At 40.9% G+C, this 20,307-nt stretch overlaps 1 protein-coding gene across 4 annotated transcripts in view; it reads left to right on the forward strand.

The window, feature by feature from the left end:
- EPS15 (epidermal growth factor receptor pathway substrate 15) overlaps positions 1-20,307 on the forward strand; it is a 68,194-nt gene that overhangs the window by 10,645 nt on the left and 37,242 nt on the right. For 3 of the 4 annotated variants that reach the window (XM_083868080.1, XM_083868078.1, XM_083868081.1), the window contains exon 4: positions 17,172-17,213. In XM_083868080.1, coding sequence (XP_083724206.1) covers positions 17,172-17,213 — 42 coding nt within the window. Of the gene's footprint in view, positions 1-10,065; positions 10,193-17,171; positions 17,214-20,307 lie in introns of those variants that run through there. The other variant, XM_083868079.1, reaches the window with a different exon arrangement.

Raw genomic sequence — 20,307 nt, forward strand, 5'->3', positions numbered from 1 at the left:
TCAATTCCTTTTACTTTTTCAGTCAGCTTGCAATTTTAGGCATTTCCTTGTCCAGTTTTCAGGGGAACGCTTTACTTCCCTCTCATGAGCACTGTGCAGAAGTCCTGTGTCTGTTGAATCTCATGCTGGCTGGAGATGGAGATTTCTTTGCAAGCAGTAGAGACTGACATAAGACCATCTGCTCTTCATGAAGTTCTCTGAACCTGTGGACTTGGATAGCAATTGTGCAGTTGTATGTGAGAAGAAAATTTGGCTCACATAGTGCAGTGATGGAAGGAATGGTAAATCTAGAACCAACCAGGAGATTTGAGGGATAAATGCAGTTTTGTCACAGATTCTTTTTCTAGATAATTATATTTCTTTTTTACGGGTTTTCACATTAAGCTAGACTGTATTATTAGCAAAGTTTGAGTCCTCTGGTAATGAGGATCAGACTTTAGTATAGTTTATAATAAATTGTGAACACAACATTGACCAAATGTAGATATATAGTATTGTTTGGGCAGATCTTATTCAATGTACATGAAGAGTCTTAATTATGACATTAGATTGAGTTTGGAAATATTTCTTCTTGCTTCAAGTAGCTCACATAGTTCATTTAATCAAATAACTGCATATGTGCAATTAAATGTGCAACATCTAAAATTTGAGGCGTTTTACTTTTTTTGATATGTTAAATCTGCTCATCTGCTAAAAAATAGATCTTCATACTACATTGCTTATTCAAGTATTAAATTCTATTACTTTTTAAATTAGTAATCCCCAAAGCTACAGAAACTGATGAATGTTATTCCAGCAATGTTAAAAAATTGAGTTACCTGAAAGGAAAAGAGGTCTAATTAAATTTTTTTCCTTGTCGAATCCTGTTAAGTGCTTTCCTTGTATGAGAAATTTGTGAAGTTATTACAAAGCTGTAAGGGCAGGGATCAGAACTGGAGATATATATAAAAGTCAGCTGTGCGATAATGGTAAAAGGACACAGAGACAGATTCTGTGCTGGTTTTAGAATCTGCCAAGGATGTGGGTTCTATATTTTGGGCAAGAGAACTCTTTTAGCCTAATGCCATCTGGCTGGCTTTTATCTGTGCCAGTTGTTATACACGCCAAGCTGCCTGTCCTGCCCCTATCACATTTCTTGACATAGAAATTAAATTAAAATACAGTATTTTCCAGTAGCCTGATTGGAAACATATCCATGGAGGGATTTAGAAACCCAAAGAAGCAATCCAAGCTTCTGTGCTGCTGTCAGAGACTTTGATCAGAAGTTTCCTCATTCATGTCCTGAAGCAATCTTTGGATACTTTTCCCCTTTCAAGCCTCACTGGCAGCAAAAAGTCCTGGCTGTAGGATCTGCTTTAATTTGTTGTCCAATGTACATGATAAATGCATTTAAAACACACATAAAACCCCCACACACCCTCCCCTAAGGTCTTCTGTTTCATTCTTTTAATTAGTAACTATATAGCTGTATTTATAAATACAACAATACAGGTTTTCCTCACCTTGATCTCTACAAGGTACCTGAATGGTTTGTATTTTTGGGCTGGCAGTTGTGCCATCTAGCACAACATGGATCTGTTCTGCAGTCCTCTGTGGGAGACCCACAGCTAATTTTTAGCCTGGCTTTTATTCCTTACTTAGAAGAATTGGAGTTGAGCTAAATTAAGCAACTCATCTATATATTCATTTTACAGTTAACTAAATAGCTCTACTGATGATTTTGGAGTGTTTTTTTCTCATGCTCATCTGTATATATGTAATTTACCATCATTAATGCTATCACAAGGAAAGGAGGCAGAAATTCATTAAATCATTTTGTACAGATATTTCTGTAAGGAAAATCATTACAGTAAACTTGATTTCAACAGCAACAAATTATGCATCTTCACTAAACATAAAGAGACTGACAATCAAGAATGTTTCAAGTTTTGGATGGAATTTGAATGTCTTTTGAATCATGGAAATTCTTTCAGGAAGAATACATCTTCTGTTTCTGCAAAACTCATCCAGCTATGTGACCTTACCTTATATGGCTTCTGCCTCTGTTTTATACCTAAAACCTTGATACTTTTCTCCTTTGGACCTCAGTGTTCTTTGTGTCAGTTTTATACCTGATATATATTTGTCTTGTGAGCACCTTTGCGGGGGAGGATTGTCCTTCTAGAGAAGGTCAAATTTGTTTGTCATTGAATTAATTCAACAAATTAAATTGATATGTGGATCTGAAAAATCTTGGTGGTTTGGTGCTTGTGCATCATCATCAATGATTTTGGTAATCTGATGTAGATATTTATAAATAACATTCTTCAATTGATTCTCATATTTTGTGAATCTCATTTAAATTATTATTACCAATAACAGTGGGAGTCGACAGAGTCTTTCAGGTTCTGCAGTGCATTTTAAAAGCAAAATATATTTAAATGGAATTTTATTTGTAAAGAGAGCAAGTTTGATTGAAAAACTGTTGTGAAGCTACTGAATCCATGATGTATTTTTCAAGGCCACAGTGATGATTACACTGGAATTATTTACCACAGCGGCTTTAAATGCTACTAAAAGTCATTTAACGAAACATTTTTTATGGATGGTCACCAGACTTTCACTTTGTAGTTGTTGTATAGCTATGTCTGTTTATAGCTGCATTAGCTTCACCTGTTCGACAGGTGAGATTTCTTTTATTACCACTAACAGGACAGGAATAGAGGAGGCACAGAGGAAAGCAAGTCCTTTGTCAGCTCATGGAGTTCAAATTCCATTAATGCCCTTTTGCCTCTGATCAGTCACATGCACACCTTAACAATTCCATTGAGGCTGAATCACTGCTGCATTACTTCTGCAACTTAGTCTTAAAAAAAAAACAAAAAACAAACAAAATCAACCAACCAAACAAACCAGTAAACAAATCAGTCATTAAGCAAATAACTTGGTCATATTTAAGGATATTTTATATTTTAATTGCATTGTGTGTGCAATCAAATGAGAACATATTTTGAATTGTGAGCTCTTTACTGCTCTTGTATTTTACAGCAATAAGAGAATATTCAGCCTTTAATACTTAGCAATGATATTTATTGTATGTGTTTAAAACATTTTTCATGGAGGCCAATATTTTTGGTACTATCTCATCAGTCAAGTTATACTCTATTATTGATGTAGAAGAATGAAAAAATATAATTATATATCAATTATTCAGGAGTCCAAAAAACAAAGAGACGTTTTAAGGAAACATTCCTTAGTCTTATGTGTTGACACCAGTGGGATTATATGTGTTGCACTTAAAGGAACATTTTGCCTGTTGATGTTGTGCAATAGTTGGCCAAGTAACAGAACAGATTCCACTCCCTGCTACAGGGCTGTAAATAAAAAAAAATCCCACATGGTGGTTTCTCATTTATGGACATACAGCAGGACTGTGCTTTTGAGAAGGGGAAGTGCAGCTGAAAGAGCATCTGTGGAAATTCCTTCTGCCTGCAGAAAGAGCACTGCAATTTGATATCTGATTGCTTTCACAGAGTGCAACCTGCAGGCTCCTTTACAGCTCTCAGCACTGATACAGATGCAGGCAAGTAATACCTTGCCCTTGCTTCTCACTACATTTGTCCATAATTTGTAATCTTTTCCATAGCAGCAAAAACACAGTTTTAAATGTCACTCAATCAAGGTTAACTAAAATGGTCAAATCATCTCTGTCCTTGTCTACTCTGAGGGCTAAATCATTAACACCTTTTCAAATATGATTCATTTTCCACTATTGTTGAGGTCTTTGACTCATCTCCTCACTGAACCTTTGGCACTCACCAACTTAACCCAGCTGAGATCTCTGTTCTGTCACTGCAGCTCCCATACATGAGAGACTTCATTGCTAAAAGCAAGTGGAACATGATTTACATTTAGGAGAAGTTTTGATTACTAGTGTAAAATTAAATATGAATTATGTGTTCTCCTGAATAAGTTGTTACCTGAATTGCTCAGCTTGAAGACTGGGTTGCTGTATAGGTTACTGTGATTTGTGAGTTATTTTTTGCCTTATGACCAATGTTACTGCATTGGTGTTATTTTGTTTTAATATTTTCTGAACCATTTTGACATTGTTATGGTTGTAATTAAGACTAGATGAAAATGAAAGTGGAGAAGGTAAGAATAGATAAGAAGATGAAAATAACTGGGAGGAGAAGTAAGGAAATCTCAAGAAGAAACATTGCTAGTATCAAGAGTTACATTAATGCCATAAAAATACCATAAACAGTCATGAGTTTGTCTTAAGGACAAACCATTTACTGAGGAGAAAAAATACCAAATGCTCTTTTATATAATTATGTAATGTATCTTATAACTCTGAAATTAATTATCTTTGTGAAGGGCAGAGTGAATTAATTCTAGGTTAGGGGAATGATGGGAATTCAGTGTGTAGATTATATTTTTGATATTTTCTGGTTTTTCTTTAAATGTAATAATCTATTAAGTGTTTCAGAAAGGTGAGCAATGTGTTCTCTGGAATTATAGTATAGACAACGTGCTTAAGGAAACAGGGAACAGAAATTGGTAAAAGCTTTTCTGCCTGCTACTTTGTAAACATATTAGTTTTCAATCCTCATTTTGGTTTAATATACACTACACACGATGATATCGATGTGTTTAATTTATGATGAGGACTGATGCTGTTTCAGCAGTGCTATTGCTTGTTCTATTTCTGTCAGAACATGCATTAAGCTGTTCAAGGAACAGCGAAATCTCCAACTGCTACACTAGCTGGACATGTCAAATTAATGCCTATTGAAGATTTTCTGGGTTTCAAATATGGTCTTGAATGAAAAATGTCATTCTGCTGTCAGTCATCCAGATAATTATCTAGAGGTGAAGCTGACCTCTTGTATATATCTACATTTTCTCTTATTCTTTTACAACATGAGGTGTAGCCCCATGAAACTGGCTAATATAAATTAGTTTGAGAAAATATGCTTACAGTCCTAATGAAAACCCATATTGTGTATGTTTTAAAATAGTATGGATCTGTACCGCCGCATTTCAGATTTGTCAACTCTTCCATCAAATATGATTAAAGAGATTCACTCAGGCCCTATTCAGGTTATTTTCAATTTTACCATTATCTTATTAAAAATTCAGGATTGTTCTTTTTAAATACTACAGTTCAAAAATAATTTTAGCTTTTGGATTTCTGAATACTGGCAGTATAGATGACATAATTTTACAAAACAAAGAGTTGCAATGATTCCATACTGTACTCTGTTCCTGCCAGATGAAGGAGTTAAATTCAGATATATTCAAATACTTCTGAACATCTGAACCGAAAACACTTCAGAGATTAAGAAATATACAGTTACCTTAATAGCCTAGATTTTGTTTCTTTAATACTGCTACAGTTTTATATAAATTTGATCATCCCATATCCCACTTTGAAATACTTTCCAAGCTGCTATAACTTTGAAAGTCTGCAAACCACCTTAAGAAGCCAAGAGCACAGAACAAGATGAATTTGTGGATAATTCCTATTCAGTTTTCATAATGATCAATGTACATACTCTAATAACTAGACATTCTCCTAGAAAATACACTGTAGGACTCACAGATTACATGTTTTATGCAAAAGAAACCCAGAAATTAACAGATTTCTACAGAAGGTCTGCTGGAGTCTGGCTAGATGATTGTAGTATTCTCTTGTGGCTTTAAAACATAGCAGCCTATCTGTAACCCTTTGTCTAGAAAACTTGCAGCTGCACAAAAAGTAAAGAGCACACAAAGCATATCCTGGGGTGGATTTCTAGATAAAGGCACGCCTGCAGTCATGACTTCCTAAACCAGCTTGTACCATCAGTCCTGGAAAGCACTCTGAGACTTCTGATAAAAGGTCTCTTCAGTCCAAAGGCTGTCAAAGTTTGTATGATGATCTTCCTTATTTCTCAGGAGGGATCTTTCAGTAACCTAGATGTGGGAAATGCTGTTCTGTATGAGGAGCATGGGTGTTATTGGCTCTCTGAAAGCTGTGCAATGTAAGACAGTCTGTTTGCCTGTGGGCAGGTTCCCTTGCATTAGTCTTTGATCATAGAACAGTGATTCCTTTTTTCAGCCAGGATTTTGTGTGTTGGTGCATATGTTTCCTTTTGGTTTGTGTGTTGATGCATATGTTTCCTTTTGTTCTGTAAAACTCAAAGTGCCTTAATCCTTCTTACTTTTAAATTCTTGATTCTGTATACGCAATGCTGCAGCTACTGCTCTGCTTTGCACTAGAATTCCAGCGAGCTGGGTACCTCATTTCGTGCTCAGGAATGCAGGAGGCAGGACTGATTCATCCCTTTCTCAGCCTCCGGTGTGCTCATGGGCTTTAGTAACACCTTTCCTAGAACGAGCAGAACGAGTCACACTAAATGCCTGTGTGCTGTTTTGAGCTTCCTGTGTGCTGATCCAGAGGGTAAACAAAGCTCTAAGAAAGAAGAGATGGACACTTAAGGTATTATTTCCAGGGAGATCAGTGGGTATGATTAAAACGTTACCAGCTTTACTAACAAACTTATTTGGAAATCTATAAAACAGAGGTCGTTAGTATTTGACTGACTGGTGGTGATTCTTTCTGTCCTATCTTGCTGCAGCACATTTTCAAATTCAGCTGCAACAGAACAAGTCACTTTAAACTCTTACACAGTGTCTCACAGTGGGGATTTGCACCAAAATGTTTGTGCTGCTGCTGCGCTCACTGCATTGCTGCAAGGGCCTTGTCTTCACCAGCCATTTGGTTAGTTTGGATTGGATTTGTTAGTAGTCCCTTGTTTGTAGATAGTGTAGACATAACCTTGTGCACTGTACTTTTAAAGAAACAATAAAGAACACTGAGATCTGGTACCTATTTGTCAAAATGCCAGTACTTAAAATCATAGAAAATCCTATTATGCTTACAAATAAAAGCATGCTAATACTATTTTCCATGTCCTTTGGGTATCAAGTGCACTGTAATAGAGGATATTGGAACAAAAAATCAACATATAGCAGTTCTTACAGAGCAGATTACAGATAAGCATTTCCTGCAGGAGAATTCATGTTGAATGCAAAAAGATGTAAAATGAAACTATTAATGTTCTTAAAGTTCATTGATCTTTTGATTTTCTTATGTTCTTAACAAGCTTTCCTGAAAACTCAGCACAGAATCCCACCACTCCTTACACAATTCACAGAAGATACTGCAAAAGGTCAAGATTCATCGGGTCAGCAAAGGGAGAGACAGAAGAATGGGGTTTCTACTGAGGAAAAAATAAGAGTAGAAGTACATTTAGAAAATACCTCCATTCCAGATTTCAGGAGCTCTTCCACTCTAGCCAAGCCCTGGTGAGCTGCTCATAGCTAAGCCAAGAAGGTCAGTGGAGGGCATTGTTTTGCAAACCTGCCAACAGCTTTGAGTAAATTTTAGTTGCTGTGATTTTTCTCTTGGCTGAAAGTAAATATGAAGTCCAGTTTTATGATCCAGTGTTAAGTGATGACATCTCAATTCCAGCTGAGAAGCAGAGAGCTGGTTTTCTTCTGGGAGTTGTCATTCTGGATTTGTGAAAATCTGCAGTACAATCATTCACCATCAGCAGGCTGACAAGTGCTGTTGTAATTGTTATAGAGATGTCTGAGGCTCTGAGCTGGTTGTTTTAACTCAGGTGGTTGGAGGCGTCCAGGACAATTTGTCTGTGAGTTACATGGAGTGATCAACAACAGCACAGATCTACGTGACCACACTAATTCAGTGTTGATTATGTGAAACTCATTATTATTTTAATTTGTAGAGGCCACAGTGGTTACCTTGAGTGATTCTTGCCCTCTGACTGTGGACACAGTGGTCATACCTGATGACTGTGAGTGTGCACAGCCAGGGGGAAGGTACATAACCACGTACCTGGCACTGCCTGCTTGTTCCTGAGCTGCAACTTGGAGTCTGCTGCAGCAGCTTCAGAGAACACTAATGGGAAGGCTCTCTGGATGGAGACTGCTGTGCACTTCACAGTTTGAGGGAGTAAAATTGGGGGGTTTGTTGTGTTTATTTTCTAACAAAGGTTCAGGGAGGTCAGGCCCTCAGGAGCAGTCATTTGGCTGGAGCAGATCTCCCTCCTGGACAAGTGTTCTGCTCTGAGGGGACTTGGGGTTTTTAATTGTGCTCTGGGGTGACACAGCTCTGCTGGCTGACCTGCACAAGCCCCTTGACTCAACACCCTTATTCCAGAGCCTTGCTGCAGCTCTGGGTCTCTTCCTGGACCTGGTGGGAAATACTTGATGCAACACCCAGGAGAGAATGAGAACAGCAGCAAGAACACTGCTGAGCCAGATAGCCTGCCCACAAAATCCTGCTCACAGCAGCTCTCGGCATCAAGACTCCAACTCCAGAGCCAGGTCCTAGGTCCCTGTTTTGCATTTTCCTTCTCTTTGCAGTGAGAACACATCAGCCTGGGTGTAACCTCTCTCCTGAGAGGCCACCAGTCCCTGCCAAGCTGCAAGACTGAGAGATGAAGGAAAAAACTGACAGAGCAAAGGGCACCCACATGAGCTCATGGCAGCTCAGAAACCCAGGCTCTCCAAATGCTTACCAAGGAGCTCCCTCCTGCTCTCCCCAGGAGACACAGCTGTAGCTTTACAGTCTTCTGGTTTGATTTCCAGGTATTAATTATTCTGGGATAGTAGTATTCCAATTTTAATCAAAGAAGAAAAAAATCAACCCAGAAATATAAAGTCTGTGCTCTTTTTAGGGATTTTGCTTTTGAGAGAAGTGTGAGGTGAAGTAGAGAGGTGACAGTGAGTATGTGAATGGTGTGAATATTTTTATATCTATTGTTTGCTTTGTATATTCTTCCCCTCCATAACTTCTTTTTCTTGCTGAAAAAATGGCTGAGACACAGGTTGGTAAAGCAGAGCTTCAATAAAACCTTTATTAAGGAATAGGTGGGAAGGAGGAATCCCATGTTTCATGACAGATGATGAGCACTAGCAGCTCAGGATGACTGCCAGCTGAGGAATGACAGGATGCAGAGGTGGGGCATGAGCACACAACTGAGCTGAGGAGGACAAAAACAATGCCGAGGGGAAGAGAATTACAAGCAGATAAAGAAAACAAAGCATGTTGGGAAAGCTTTCTAATAATCAAGTACGACTTCAGCTAATTTCTTCTTACTGGTCCAAATGCATATTTCAAGTTTAAATGTGTCTAAACCACCCTGGGGTAAAGTATAAAAATAGGAACGTTTTCCCTTGGCCCTCAGTGACTGATGTGTGCTGAGGTAGTGCAGAGCTCAGAGTAGGAGTGGAAATAAGCCAGTGGGAGGAGGTGAGGAGGTACAGGAGGAGCAGGAGAATGAGTAGTGACACAAGTATTGTTATCAGCCAGTCCGTACACAATTGTTTCCCATGGGTTTGGAGAATCTGGTGCAATTTACTCCCCACTCCAGCTTGCTCCTTAGTGTCCTGTTGCCTGTGATGTCTCATAGTTTCTCCTGCCATAAGGGTTGCTCATCCCTTTCTTCTGGTTACCCTCCCCCAGAAGAGCCACTGTTCCCCTGAGCACAAGCAGACAGACAGAAGGACATGTACAACGATGAGTTGCCTGGACAGGCATTTAATTTCCTGTGAGTGGAGGGAAGCAGGAGGCCGAGCCCAGGGCTGCTCCTCATGGCTGTGAGGATGTGTCGGGTCAGGACATCCTGCTGACCTCACGTGCTTCTTCCTCCTGGGCCTTGTGCCCAATTCTGTTGCAACGGAGCCCAGACCTGGTTCACCTCCTGTTTTGGGATTTCCCCCACCTGTGTCATGACCAGACTGGAGCACCGCGCCCGTGCACCATGCTGGAAGCATCTGCAGCAGAAGCGGGGCCGGCAGGGAAGGTGAGGGGGAGGGCAGCAGCTGGCAGCGGGGGATATTGGCCACCGCGTCAGGCTAAGGACTCCGGCTCCGGGTTTTCGCTGCAGCTGCCTCGAGCGGGCTCCGGCTCCGGGTACTCCGCGCCCGGTTTTGCGGGCGGCCGCGCTGCCGTGTGGCGGCGGGGGAGGCTCCGGCTCCGTCCGGCGGGCGGGCGCGGATCCGGTGCCGGGATTTGCCCGGGGCCGGCCGGGGAAGTTGCCGAAGTTGTGCGGCGAGTGGCGGGGCCCGGCGCGTCCTTCCTGCGGCCCGGCCGGGGGGATGGAACAGCATGGCCGCGCGCCTCTCCCTGGCACAGGTACCCGCCGAGCTGCGCGCCCGGCCCGCCCGGGGGCCGCCACCGCCCGCTCCGGCCGCGGCCACCGCCTGGGCGACCCGGGGGACCCCCGCTTTGTGCGGCCGCCGCCGCCCCGCAGAGCTGCCCCGCCGCTGTCAGGTGGCGGCCGGGCGGGGGTGTGTCCGCCGTGTCTGCGGGAGGGAGAACGGCGGCCAGGGGAGGAGGGCGGGCAGCCCCGCGCCGCCAGCCGGGGGTGCCACGGGCGGGGAACGGGGTCCCGCCCGACCCGGCCGCAGGTGCCTCTGCCCGGGCTGGGCAGACACGGCCGGGAGCGGCCCTGGGCGGGCGGGGCCGCGGTCCGTCTTTTGTCTCCGCGGGACTCGGGGCGCCGGGCCGGAGCCCAGCGAGCCCCGTCCGGGGAGCGCCGGGGGCGGGCGGGCCCGGGGCTGTTCCGGAGGGGCTGAGAGGCGATAGCGCCGGGCCGAGGTGCCCCTGCCCGAGGCCGGCCCCAGACACACCCGGGGCTCCTCCGGCAGCGAGGCCGCGGGCAGGGACCCGGGGGGGACAGACCAGTCCCGTGTTTTAACAGAAACCTGTGTCCGCAGATAGAGCGTGCAGGTCATTTCACCTCGGTTTTGGTGGGCCTGTGGTGTGGGGACAGTGTTGTCACACAGCGCCCATCAGGTGCCTCACAGTGGGGAGTTGTGCGGGTGGTGGCCCGAAAACTTGGGGACTCCTGGCGCTCTTGTTTCTGTTCTCGGTGTGCTCTCACCTCACCCCCGTCCCCGTTGGTTGCATTTTCTCCTGACAATAATGGACTCGCTGCACACAGGTTATTCTGTACCGTTAGGATCATTCCCTAGAGCTGCGATAGCTAATGAACAGCACTTTTTGATACTTTTTAATTTCGTTTAGCAGTGAGATGAGAAATTTCCATTCTTACCTGACATAAGGGTGAGGTGGGGCCTGTTGGTTCACCCTCCTGGCTTGGGATGCTTCAGTCTGATAGCCAGTTGTGACATTTACAGAGAGAAAAGCAGGTAAATGAGCTTAATTAATTGCTTAGGTACAGGAAAGTAAACTTAAAAAGCTGCCAGCCAGGCTGCACAGTTTGCAGGTACTTACACAGTTCAGTTTTGACAATATCAACCATTTCAAGTAAAGAAAGGGTAGTTCAGTGAAAAGATGAACAAATATGTGGAGAAAACAAACGTGTCTTTAAGAGTCTAAAGGTATAGAGTTATGAAGTACAGTGCTTTTTGTGAAAGCTTGCTTTATATTAAAATGGCTAAGTTAGCATTGTCTGAGTGTCTTTCTCGATAGTCTTAGAGTAAATGAGAAAGCTTTGAACATCTGCTTACTGAAGGGGAAAGAAGTTTTCACAGCACTGCTCTGCTCTGGATTTGGGGAGAGGAGAGGGGTGTCAGCTCTGGTGTGTTCTACAGCAAGACATTATTGCTAACAGGCTGTGTAATCCTTTCATTGTAGAATTTCTTTACTTTTTCGGTCACATGGATGGGGGGACTAAAAACAAATGTGATAATGTTGACAGAAGCAGAAAAACCGCCAGTATCCTTAAAACCATTGTGGCTGCAGCTTACAGCAGTGGTTAAACTGAGGGAGCTATTTCTGTGTGTTGACCATTTGTGCGGGGATTTCTTTTTTTGGCTTGTTTGTTTCTTCTTCTTGTGTTGCATAAGAATCATCTTAGAAAGTCAAGCAAGCCTGAAGACGGTTCTTTTCGATGTAGGGTTCTAACATGTGGAATTTTTGGGCTATAAAAAGTCCCCACAAGTGTTGAAGTCTTCAGAATCTGTTGAAGAGCATGAGGAAGTGAAAATTATGGTGTGGGGGTGGAGAGTGCAGTGGTGGCTGCACTGAGGTCAGTTTCTGACACCATAAAGGTGTGCAGGTCAGTAGGATCTGCTCTAGAGCAAGAGGCACATGAACCTGCACTCAGACTCACTGTTGAGTCCGATTTTCTGTTCCCTTTCCTGTGTTTGGTTTGACACTACTTTAGCATGGCTGGGGCGTTGGGTATTTCCAAGTGAGACGAGGGTATTTTCAGACAGCTTTGCAGCTGCAATGTCTGAGAGGGCTGCACATCCTTTATTTGAATATCAAAGCTGTAATTTCAATAATTTGAAACTTTTCTGTGCTAATTATATTCTTTTGACTGATTAACAAAAATACATCAGGACTGTGTAGCTGTAGTGAAATTTATTACCCCAAGTGTGCTTGAACAAGGGTTGCAGACTGAAGGTGATTATCTCCCCCTCCTCTCTCCCTTTAATAGTGAATATCTGAAGTATCTTTTGAAACTTCAGATACTTAAATATTTTTTAACCCATTTTGAACCCATTCTGCAACATCTTGTTGCCACTTGCATTTGCTCAGTGAGTGTTACCATCTGAGCGTGACTGTGAATTTAATGTGGAACTTCTAAGGGAACTTTTACCACGGGAGTGTTTTGTTGTGGTTGCCTTTAGTTTGGAAACAAGCAAACAGCAGCAATGAGAAGGAGCTGTCCGATCTCACAGATTGTCATCTGTTGTTGGAAAAGTCAAATTAAGCTGTAATGAGTATAAGGGGTTGTATGTTTTGACCTTCCAAGGGTGGTTGCTTATCAGGCCTATTTCATATGGGGAATTTAGGGGGGAAGAGCAGAAAACTGAAGTTGTGGAAAATGGATGTTGAGAATGGGGCAGAGGTGTTTCTTGAAAGGTGGGTTTATAGGGACATTCAGTAACTTCTTGTTGCTCTTGAAAATTGAACTCGTGGTTTGTTCTCAAAAACTGGCTGTGATTGAAGGGGAAGCTCACAGTTCAGGGAAGCACTGTAGAGAAATACTCGGGAAGAAAAGGAAGATAACTCTGTGTTAGTCTTCCTGATGAAATGCTTTTTGTGAGAGATGTGGTCGTTGTCTTGAAGTAGTTATGAGCTGCTTTGGTAGCTGAGACAAAATCATGTAATATCAATTTGTATCCCAATTAGCTGCACGTCTCATTTTAGACTTGAGTATTGTATTGCCGAGTTGAGAATGCTGTGCTGTGTTGTTGAAGGGAAACATGGAGTATTACACTGAGGCTGAGCTGGATGGAATCCTGTCTCGTGCACACATTGCCAGGATTAATGTCTTGTTACTGGAATACACAGGATCCGAATACTTGCAGTATGAATGATACCCTCACAGTAATACACATGTTATGTGTAATGTAGAGCCAGAGGTTTTGAGGTCTCTGGCAAAGTTCTAGTTTCTTTTTTTTTAATAAGAAATCAGCAAAATTGTCAAATTAAGATCAAAGTTTGTAATTTTTAGTGACACGAGAAACCTGTTGTTCCTCTTTCTGTCCTGCAGATGAAGAAACCAGAGTATGCATGTGTATGTTTTAACCTGCATATAGAGGAGGTTGACTGCTCCTAAAGCAGATAGAACATAATTTTTTTTTGGTTGGTGCTGCATCCACCATGTTAGAGGGAAGCTACTGAGGCAGTGCAGCTACTCTTTCATGTTTCACAGGCTTTGTTCAGTACTGATTAGAAGATGGTGGAGATTTTCTGCAGCAATTTGAAAATTAAATGGAACCATTTCTAATTATGCAGTGACAGACATCTCTGCAGAGAGAAGACAGCAGTTCTTGTGCCTGCTTCAGCTGTTCAATGGGAAAGAAAGTGCTCAGTTTTTAAGGACTTGGTAATAATTGTATAGAAATTTATAGTAAATATTTTCTATACATTTGTTATTGCTGTGGGAGATGTTCTTGGTTATATAATCGAAAGTGATAGAAAGCTTTACCCTGAAACACTTCAGCTAAGACAATAAAACAATAAAGGAAAAATAGGGAAGTTGATTATTGTTTTGAAATGACATTATAAGGAAACCAGCTTGTCTTGAACTTACCTGCTTTTTGGCTGGCTAAGTACAGGAAGAACATTTAAGGCCAGATTGTGTCTTTTGGAAACTCTTAAAATGAGTCCTAAAGCTTTGTGTTGTGATAGAATATGGTATTTTGGATTTTAATCAGGATAGAATAGTTTGTTTCTCCCTTGATATCTCATTGGGGTTGGGAGGGGAAATTACTTTTGTTTTTCTCAATTGACAGCTTTTGTTTGTTTGTTTTTAAGCCATTTTGGAAGTGAGGTTGTGGCTGGATGGGGTGGACAGACTGGTAATAGTATCTTATTACACCTAAATGCAAATGTGCCAGAGGCATGAAAACATGGGGATTGATTGACAACAGAAGATTAAAAGGACGTGTGTCCCTGAAGGTGTTTTTATTTCCTAGGTTATCATTCTAAAGTTCATAGGTTTGTATCAAAGGTTGTAATTGCTACAACACACATTAGCCTTATGAAGTGATCAACTTTGAAATGGAGCCATAATAATGTCTTTCTATTTTTGTACGCTGTGGAATCTGACCTTTTCTCCCTCCCTCATTTTGCATTTAAAACAAGCTGAATTTACTCTGCAAGTGGTTGTTATGAATCCCATAAAAAGGATTTTGCCAGGTAAATTCTACAGCAGAACTTGGAAAGGTGTTGAGCTGTATTTTCTTCTTATCCCAGAAGAATATCCAATATTATATTTGCATATGTTAGTTTATTGTGGGGTATACTTTGAAGGAAAAACTAGTCTATTCCTAGTAAAATAGTCTGGGAAACATTTTTACTACTATTATTCTATTCACAGGAAATTGCAGTTACTGCAGTGATACTAATGTTAAAATGAATATTGGAAACACTAATGAAATAAAGAATTATTGGCTCATACTCTTAAGTACTGAATGAAAAGATTGTTTTGCCCTTAGTGTTTCCATTTCAGGACTTCAACATGAAGTTTCCTGTCCAGGAGTGACAATGGTCAGTTTGGCTGTAATAAGGAAACATTTGGCTGAACAAAGGGTGACATTGGGCAAGAGGGATGATGCACGAGAATCGATGGTTCCAGCAGATGCACTGGCCAGCTCTGCTCTGCTGCTCTGCTTTAATTTTGTCCTGTGCTTAGACTTTTACATTCTAATGAAGTAACACTTAGTAAGTCAAATACTTGAATATCTGGGAGAGCTACCCTTCTAGGCTGCTGTGCAAAGTGTAGCTGAGTGGGCAAATAAAGCATGTGAGGTTTAGGTAAGAATATACAAGATGCTGTGGAGTGCTGGAAAATGATTGAGAGTTGTTTGTTGTATTGGTGTTGTGGCAGTCTGAGGGCTGGCAAAACTTCAGTATATTTTGTCAGGCTATTTTAAGGGATGTGTAACTGCATGCTTAGTTGATGGCTGAAATAATAAAAGTCTTTGGGTACCGGAGCAAAGTCAGAGCAAGGTTACACTATAAAAATGGATGTATTGCAGTGAATACCAATGATGGTTTCCCAGCATATGTAATTTTTCATGTCTGACTGTGGGAGAGGTATTTCCCACCCACCTCCCAGCAATCAAATAAAACCTTACCAGCTGTTTGTCCCTGTTGTTGCCCCCTCCCCTCAAACACCAAAAAACCCCAAACAAACAACAACAACAACAAAACCCACAAAAACCACCAAACACAAAACAAACAAAAAACATCTAGAAAAAGAGAAGCTGAGTCTCTGGGGCAGTATACTTGCTGAATAAGCTCTGAATGGAAGCTCTCCCATTATTTCTAGCTGTACTCTATAATTTGCCTTTTAGGACATTCTGATGATGCTGCACACTTTCTGTAATTGCACAAGATCACACTAAACTTAATTCCTACCAAACATCTCTTAGTGTAATTTTCTGATAATCAGCACCTGTGGACATGGAATACTCAGCCAAAAGAGGAGCTGTTGCTGTAGTAAAATGGTTGTGGTGTTATTTAAGCTGTCAACCATTTATATAATGTGTAGTAAAGGTTTTTGCAAAGATGTGATTGACAACATACTGTTGATTTTCCATATATCCATTCAAACATCTAAATTTTAAATCCAGAGAAGCTACCTTGTTGGATTCTGTTTGTACAAAGGTCTGCAAATCCTGAGGTTTGAGATAATTTTCCTCTTAAGGGGGAGAACTCTGGTTTTGGATGATATTTGAAGTGATGTGCTCTGGGCTTTTTTAGTAAGTATTGTGTAAATAGCTTGTATTATGCTCAGCTGTTCCCACAGGGTTTGTGAGGGCAGCACACTGTGAATTCTAGAGTTATCCTCTGCATAAATGCCTTTGGTTTAGGCAACATGCACTTCATGAAAACAGGATCTGATTTTGTGCCTTTTTTTACATTGAGGAAGAGAGCTAACCCTAACAACTTCATTTCTTGGCAATCTGTTGGGCAAGGGTATTTAGTGTAGGCCAGGAGATTAGGTTTTGCATTGTTTCAGGTCTTAGATTTTTATTTTTTTTTAGTTTCTAAGAATAATTTAAAATTAAAGAAAGAGCCTTTTCCAAAGAAGCTGTTTTATCCTTGTCCACTTAATTTTAGGTGAGCCCTGAATGTCTGGTAGAGGGCAGTGGAATGAAGGCAGTTATCCCCAACAAGGGTTCAAGTTACAAACCCCAAAGTTAGAATATTATTCTATTTTAATGTGGTACCATTGCTGTGGGTTTAGTTTTGAATCCAGGGATTAATTTGGGCAACTGAAAGTTTTACAGACTGGTTGCATTTGACACTAAATTCTAAAGAATGATGCTACGGACAGGGAAATTACATTGCTTTATACTCTAATATTAGAGAGCACTTCTTAGCCTGAGTCGTTTCAGGTTTCTGCTTTTGCCCATAGGCAATGTTGCCTAAGAGTTCCTGTTTCACACCTGGTGACCTGGCTGAGGGAAATCTGATCTGGGCTGGTGTCAATGACTGCAAAACAAGAAGTCAGTCTTCTAAAAGTTACAGCACGAAGAGCTGTCCTAGTTCCTCATCACTGTACAGAATAAATGCTTCTTTGAAGACCAGTGGAGAGTGTTTTATATCTTTATTTATCCAGGGAGAGGGAAAATTGAAATATTGATCTCCAGGGCTAATTTTCTCTCTGTCTTTTTCACAGCTATCGAGTGCAAATCCTGTGTATGAGAAATTCTATCGACAGGTATGTATATTCTGAAAGAATAGATGTCATTTGGATTTTGAAGAATTGATATTCTTTTGCTATGGACTCAGCCTGGCCAAGTGTGTAAGCAATAAAAGTTCAAGAAAAATTATAGTGCTTTAAAATATATTTTTATAATAGTTAACACTTAGGTCTGACCTATAGCAGTATAAATTTAATATTGGTTGTAAGATGACCCTTATTTTCTAGGGAACTGCCAGGTGTGTATGACATACATCACTTGACAGCTCTAAGAAACTGTGAGGTCTTGGGATGGAGTAAATTCTTTAAAAATGCCGTATTCATATGTTGTTGGTTACTTTTAACAAGTGAAGATTAATTTCTTGCATTCGTAGCTCAGTTAGCATCATGTGAGACTTGCTTCTCACTCAGAATATCCCCAGAGTTAATCACAGCATGTTGTGAGGAGTGAAGTTTGGATAGAAGGTCACTGAATGCAAAAAGAATACCTGTAATTCTTGCAGCTTCACTCAACAGATGCAAGATGTCTTCTATATTTTGACCCAGCAATACCAAGGTGTCTTGATTCCTATAAATACAACTTTTCTTTAAAAATAGCTGTTTCACCTATTCTGCAATAACAGCATTTTCTGTCACATACATAATGTACTTTATTGTACAAATGTAATGTAAAAACTTTCAAGGAAATTAAACTACTTTTGTATAAAACAATTTAAAAGAGTTTTGTTTTGTAATACACCTGATAAGTAATTGATGAACCCTGTAAAAAACTAACCTTATTGGAAGTTTTTTTTCCTTTGTGCAACTGGTAATGTTCCTGTCTGTTTGTCCTAAGACAGGTTATGGTGTACATCTCCTTATTATTTAGGAGCTTCTTTTGTGTGTCAATATCAGAATGTAAACTTATGTGCTGGGGAAGGGACAAGGCCATGATTTCTATCCATGCCCTATTTTTGGATTGTGCTTGGAGGATTAGTCCCATTATCAAGTGCAAAAAACAGCAGTTCAATTGTGTCAGCCTCTGATGCCTGAAGTCTGAGCTTGCCATTGTACTTTAATAAGGGATTTTCTTCTCTGCAGGAGAGTAGCAGTTTTGAAATTGCTAAACAAGAAGAGAGAGTTTACCTTGATCTGAGTTCAGATGGCTCCTGGTGGCTGAAGGAGTTAGTACCACCCTCAGAATGTTTTCCTTCAGATGGACAAATCCACTGAGTGGTTATCTCTAGACATTGGATTAAAAACCTTAGGAGAGTGTCTTATAATAAGATATCATGATAAAGGCACAAGAAAAGGCTGGGAACTGATTGTTCTTCACATTGTGATTCCTAGCTCAGTCCTGACTCTCACTGTCAGGTACCACCTTTGCCATGTGCCTGTCTCTTCCTCCTGGATGCAGCAAAAACTCGAGTAAAGGAACTGAATTGAATCACAAATGTGATACTGGTTCCCAAGTCAGTGTCTTCCATTTGTTGGAATACACAGCCTTGTGAAACTGGAGCATTGTTTGTTGTCCAGTGGTTTCAGTAGTGTACAGGAACAGGGATTCCTTAAACATGATGTTACTGTTAGTGAAGTGGTGCCAGTGGATTTGTTTTCCAGAGGATTATTTTTCTGACTTGCTCAGATGAACTCTTTGCTGCAAGCATTTTTCCTAAAGAGGAGCTTTCAGTTCCACTAGGGAACTTTTCCCTTCAATTCCTCAGATAAAGAGATGTCAGCTTTCAGAACAGAATGTTAGAGAGACATTTCCCACTTGTCTTACGGTGCTGGTGGAGTGTGCTTTTATATGAATAAATTCATCACCTGAAGCAGTTCTTATGCTGAGTACACTGCCAGTTCTATCACAAACTTAAAGGAATTAATCTGGCAAAAGGTGTGTTGTGAAATGGGTGTAAATCCTGCCCTTTGTACTTAGCATGAAATTGGAATCTCAATATTTCAATAGGCACTCTTTTCTTTCAAATAAATATTCTCCTGTTTAACCTTTTATAGACTGACTCAGAGCAGGGTGAGGTTAAAGGATAAATTTAAATACCTGTCATAAAGCACTAGGAAATTACTTAATCACACAATGCAGTGCAGCAGGGAAGCAGTGCTGAATTCTTGATGACTCCTGAGCTGAAGCTCTTCTCACTGTAACCTTCTGCCCTAATCACATCAGATACATGTTTTAATTCCTGGTCCTGCAAAAGACAGGCTGTAACAAGGGAGTTGTTGGCTGATGCAGCTGTGGAAACTGCTTCATGCACATCAGGAGAAAAGCTCTGCCAAGCTGATGTACTATTGATAAACACCAGCAATCATCCCAGTGCAATAATCAAACATAAATACCTCCACCCCAGCATTCAAGACTCAGTAATTTGTAAAGAAATTGAAATCAACCCTTAAAAAAGCCAAAACTATTACAGGTTCGATAATTAATTGTACAAAAAACCCCTAGCATTGGGTTAAGTAAGCTTAAATCCCTTAATGTCACCTTCCTCTGGCTGGGACTTGGGGAAATAAAAAAGTAAACACAGCTGATACTGTGGTGTTCTGTGACTTTCTTGAAAGAGAAGTGCTAGGCTGGAGGTTTTCTGAGTGGGTGCCAAGATTGTTGTGTTACATGCAAGGTCGACTCCACTATTTGAAAAGGGGTTTGATACACTGTCCTGGCAGCTTTGTGCCCACAGATGAACAGCTCTCCCATAACTCAATTAGCCTAGCTGCTAGACTGTAGTGTTTGCAACCTTATTGCTCTGACCAGGGCATCCTCACTTACAGGAAAAAACTCTCTCCTAATAAAATCATACTGGTTTTGTTAAAAACAATAGATGTTTTCACTTTCATATTAAATTACGATTTTGGGATTTCAGAGTGTTTTGTTCCCTTTCAGAAGTGTCTACAGACAACTGCTGCAGCATTCCTTCCAAATGATAAATTCCCCACAGTCTTTCAGGAGCCAGTTCTAATCCCATCTTGGGAAGCTGTTAGCTTTGAGTACCTTGTGTGTGCTGCACCTGTGAACTTGGGCAGTTGGTCTGTGTTCCCAACACAATATTGAATATGGCCTTTGTTTAAACACAAAGCTATGAGACTGGAAATGGTGCAGTTGTCATCATCATCCCCCCAC

Source organism: Zosterops lateralis (assembly GCF_965231275.1).
Source record: "Zosterops lateralis genome assembly, chromosome: 9".
NCBI lineage: Eukaryota > Metazoa > Chordata > Aves > Passeriformes > Zosteropidae > Zosterops > Zosterops lateralis.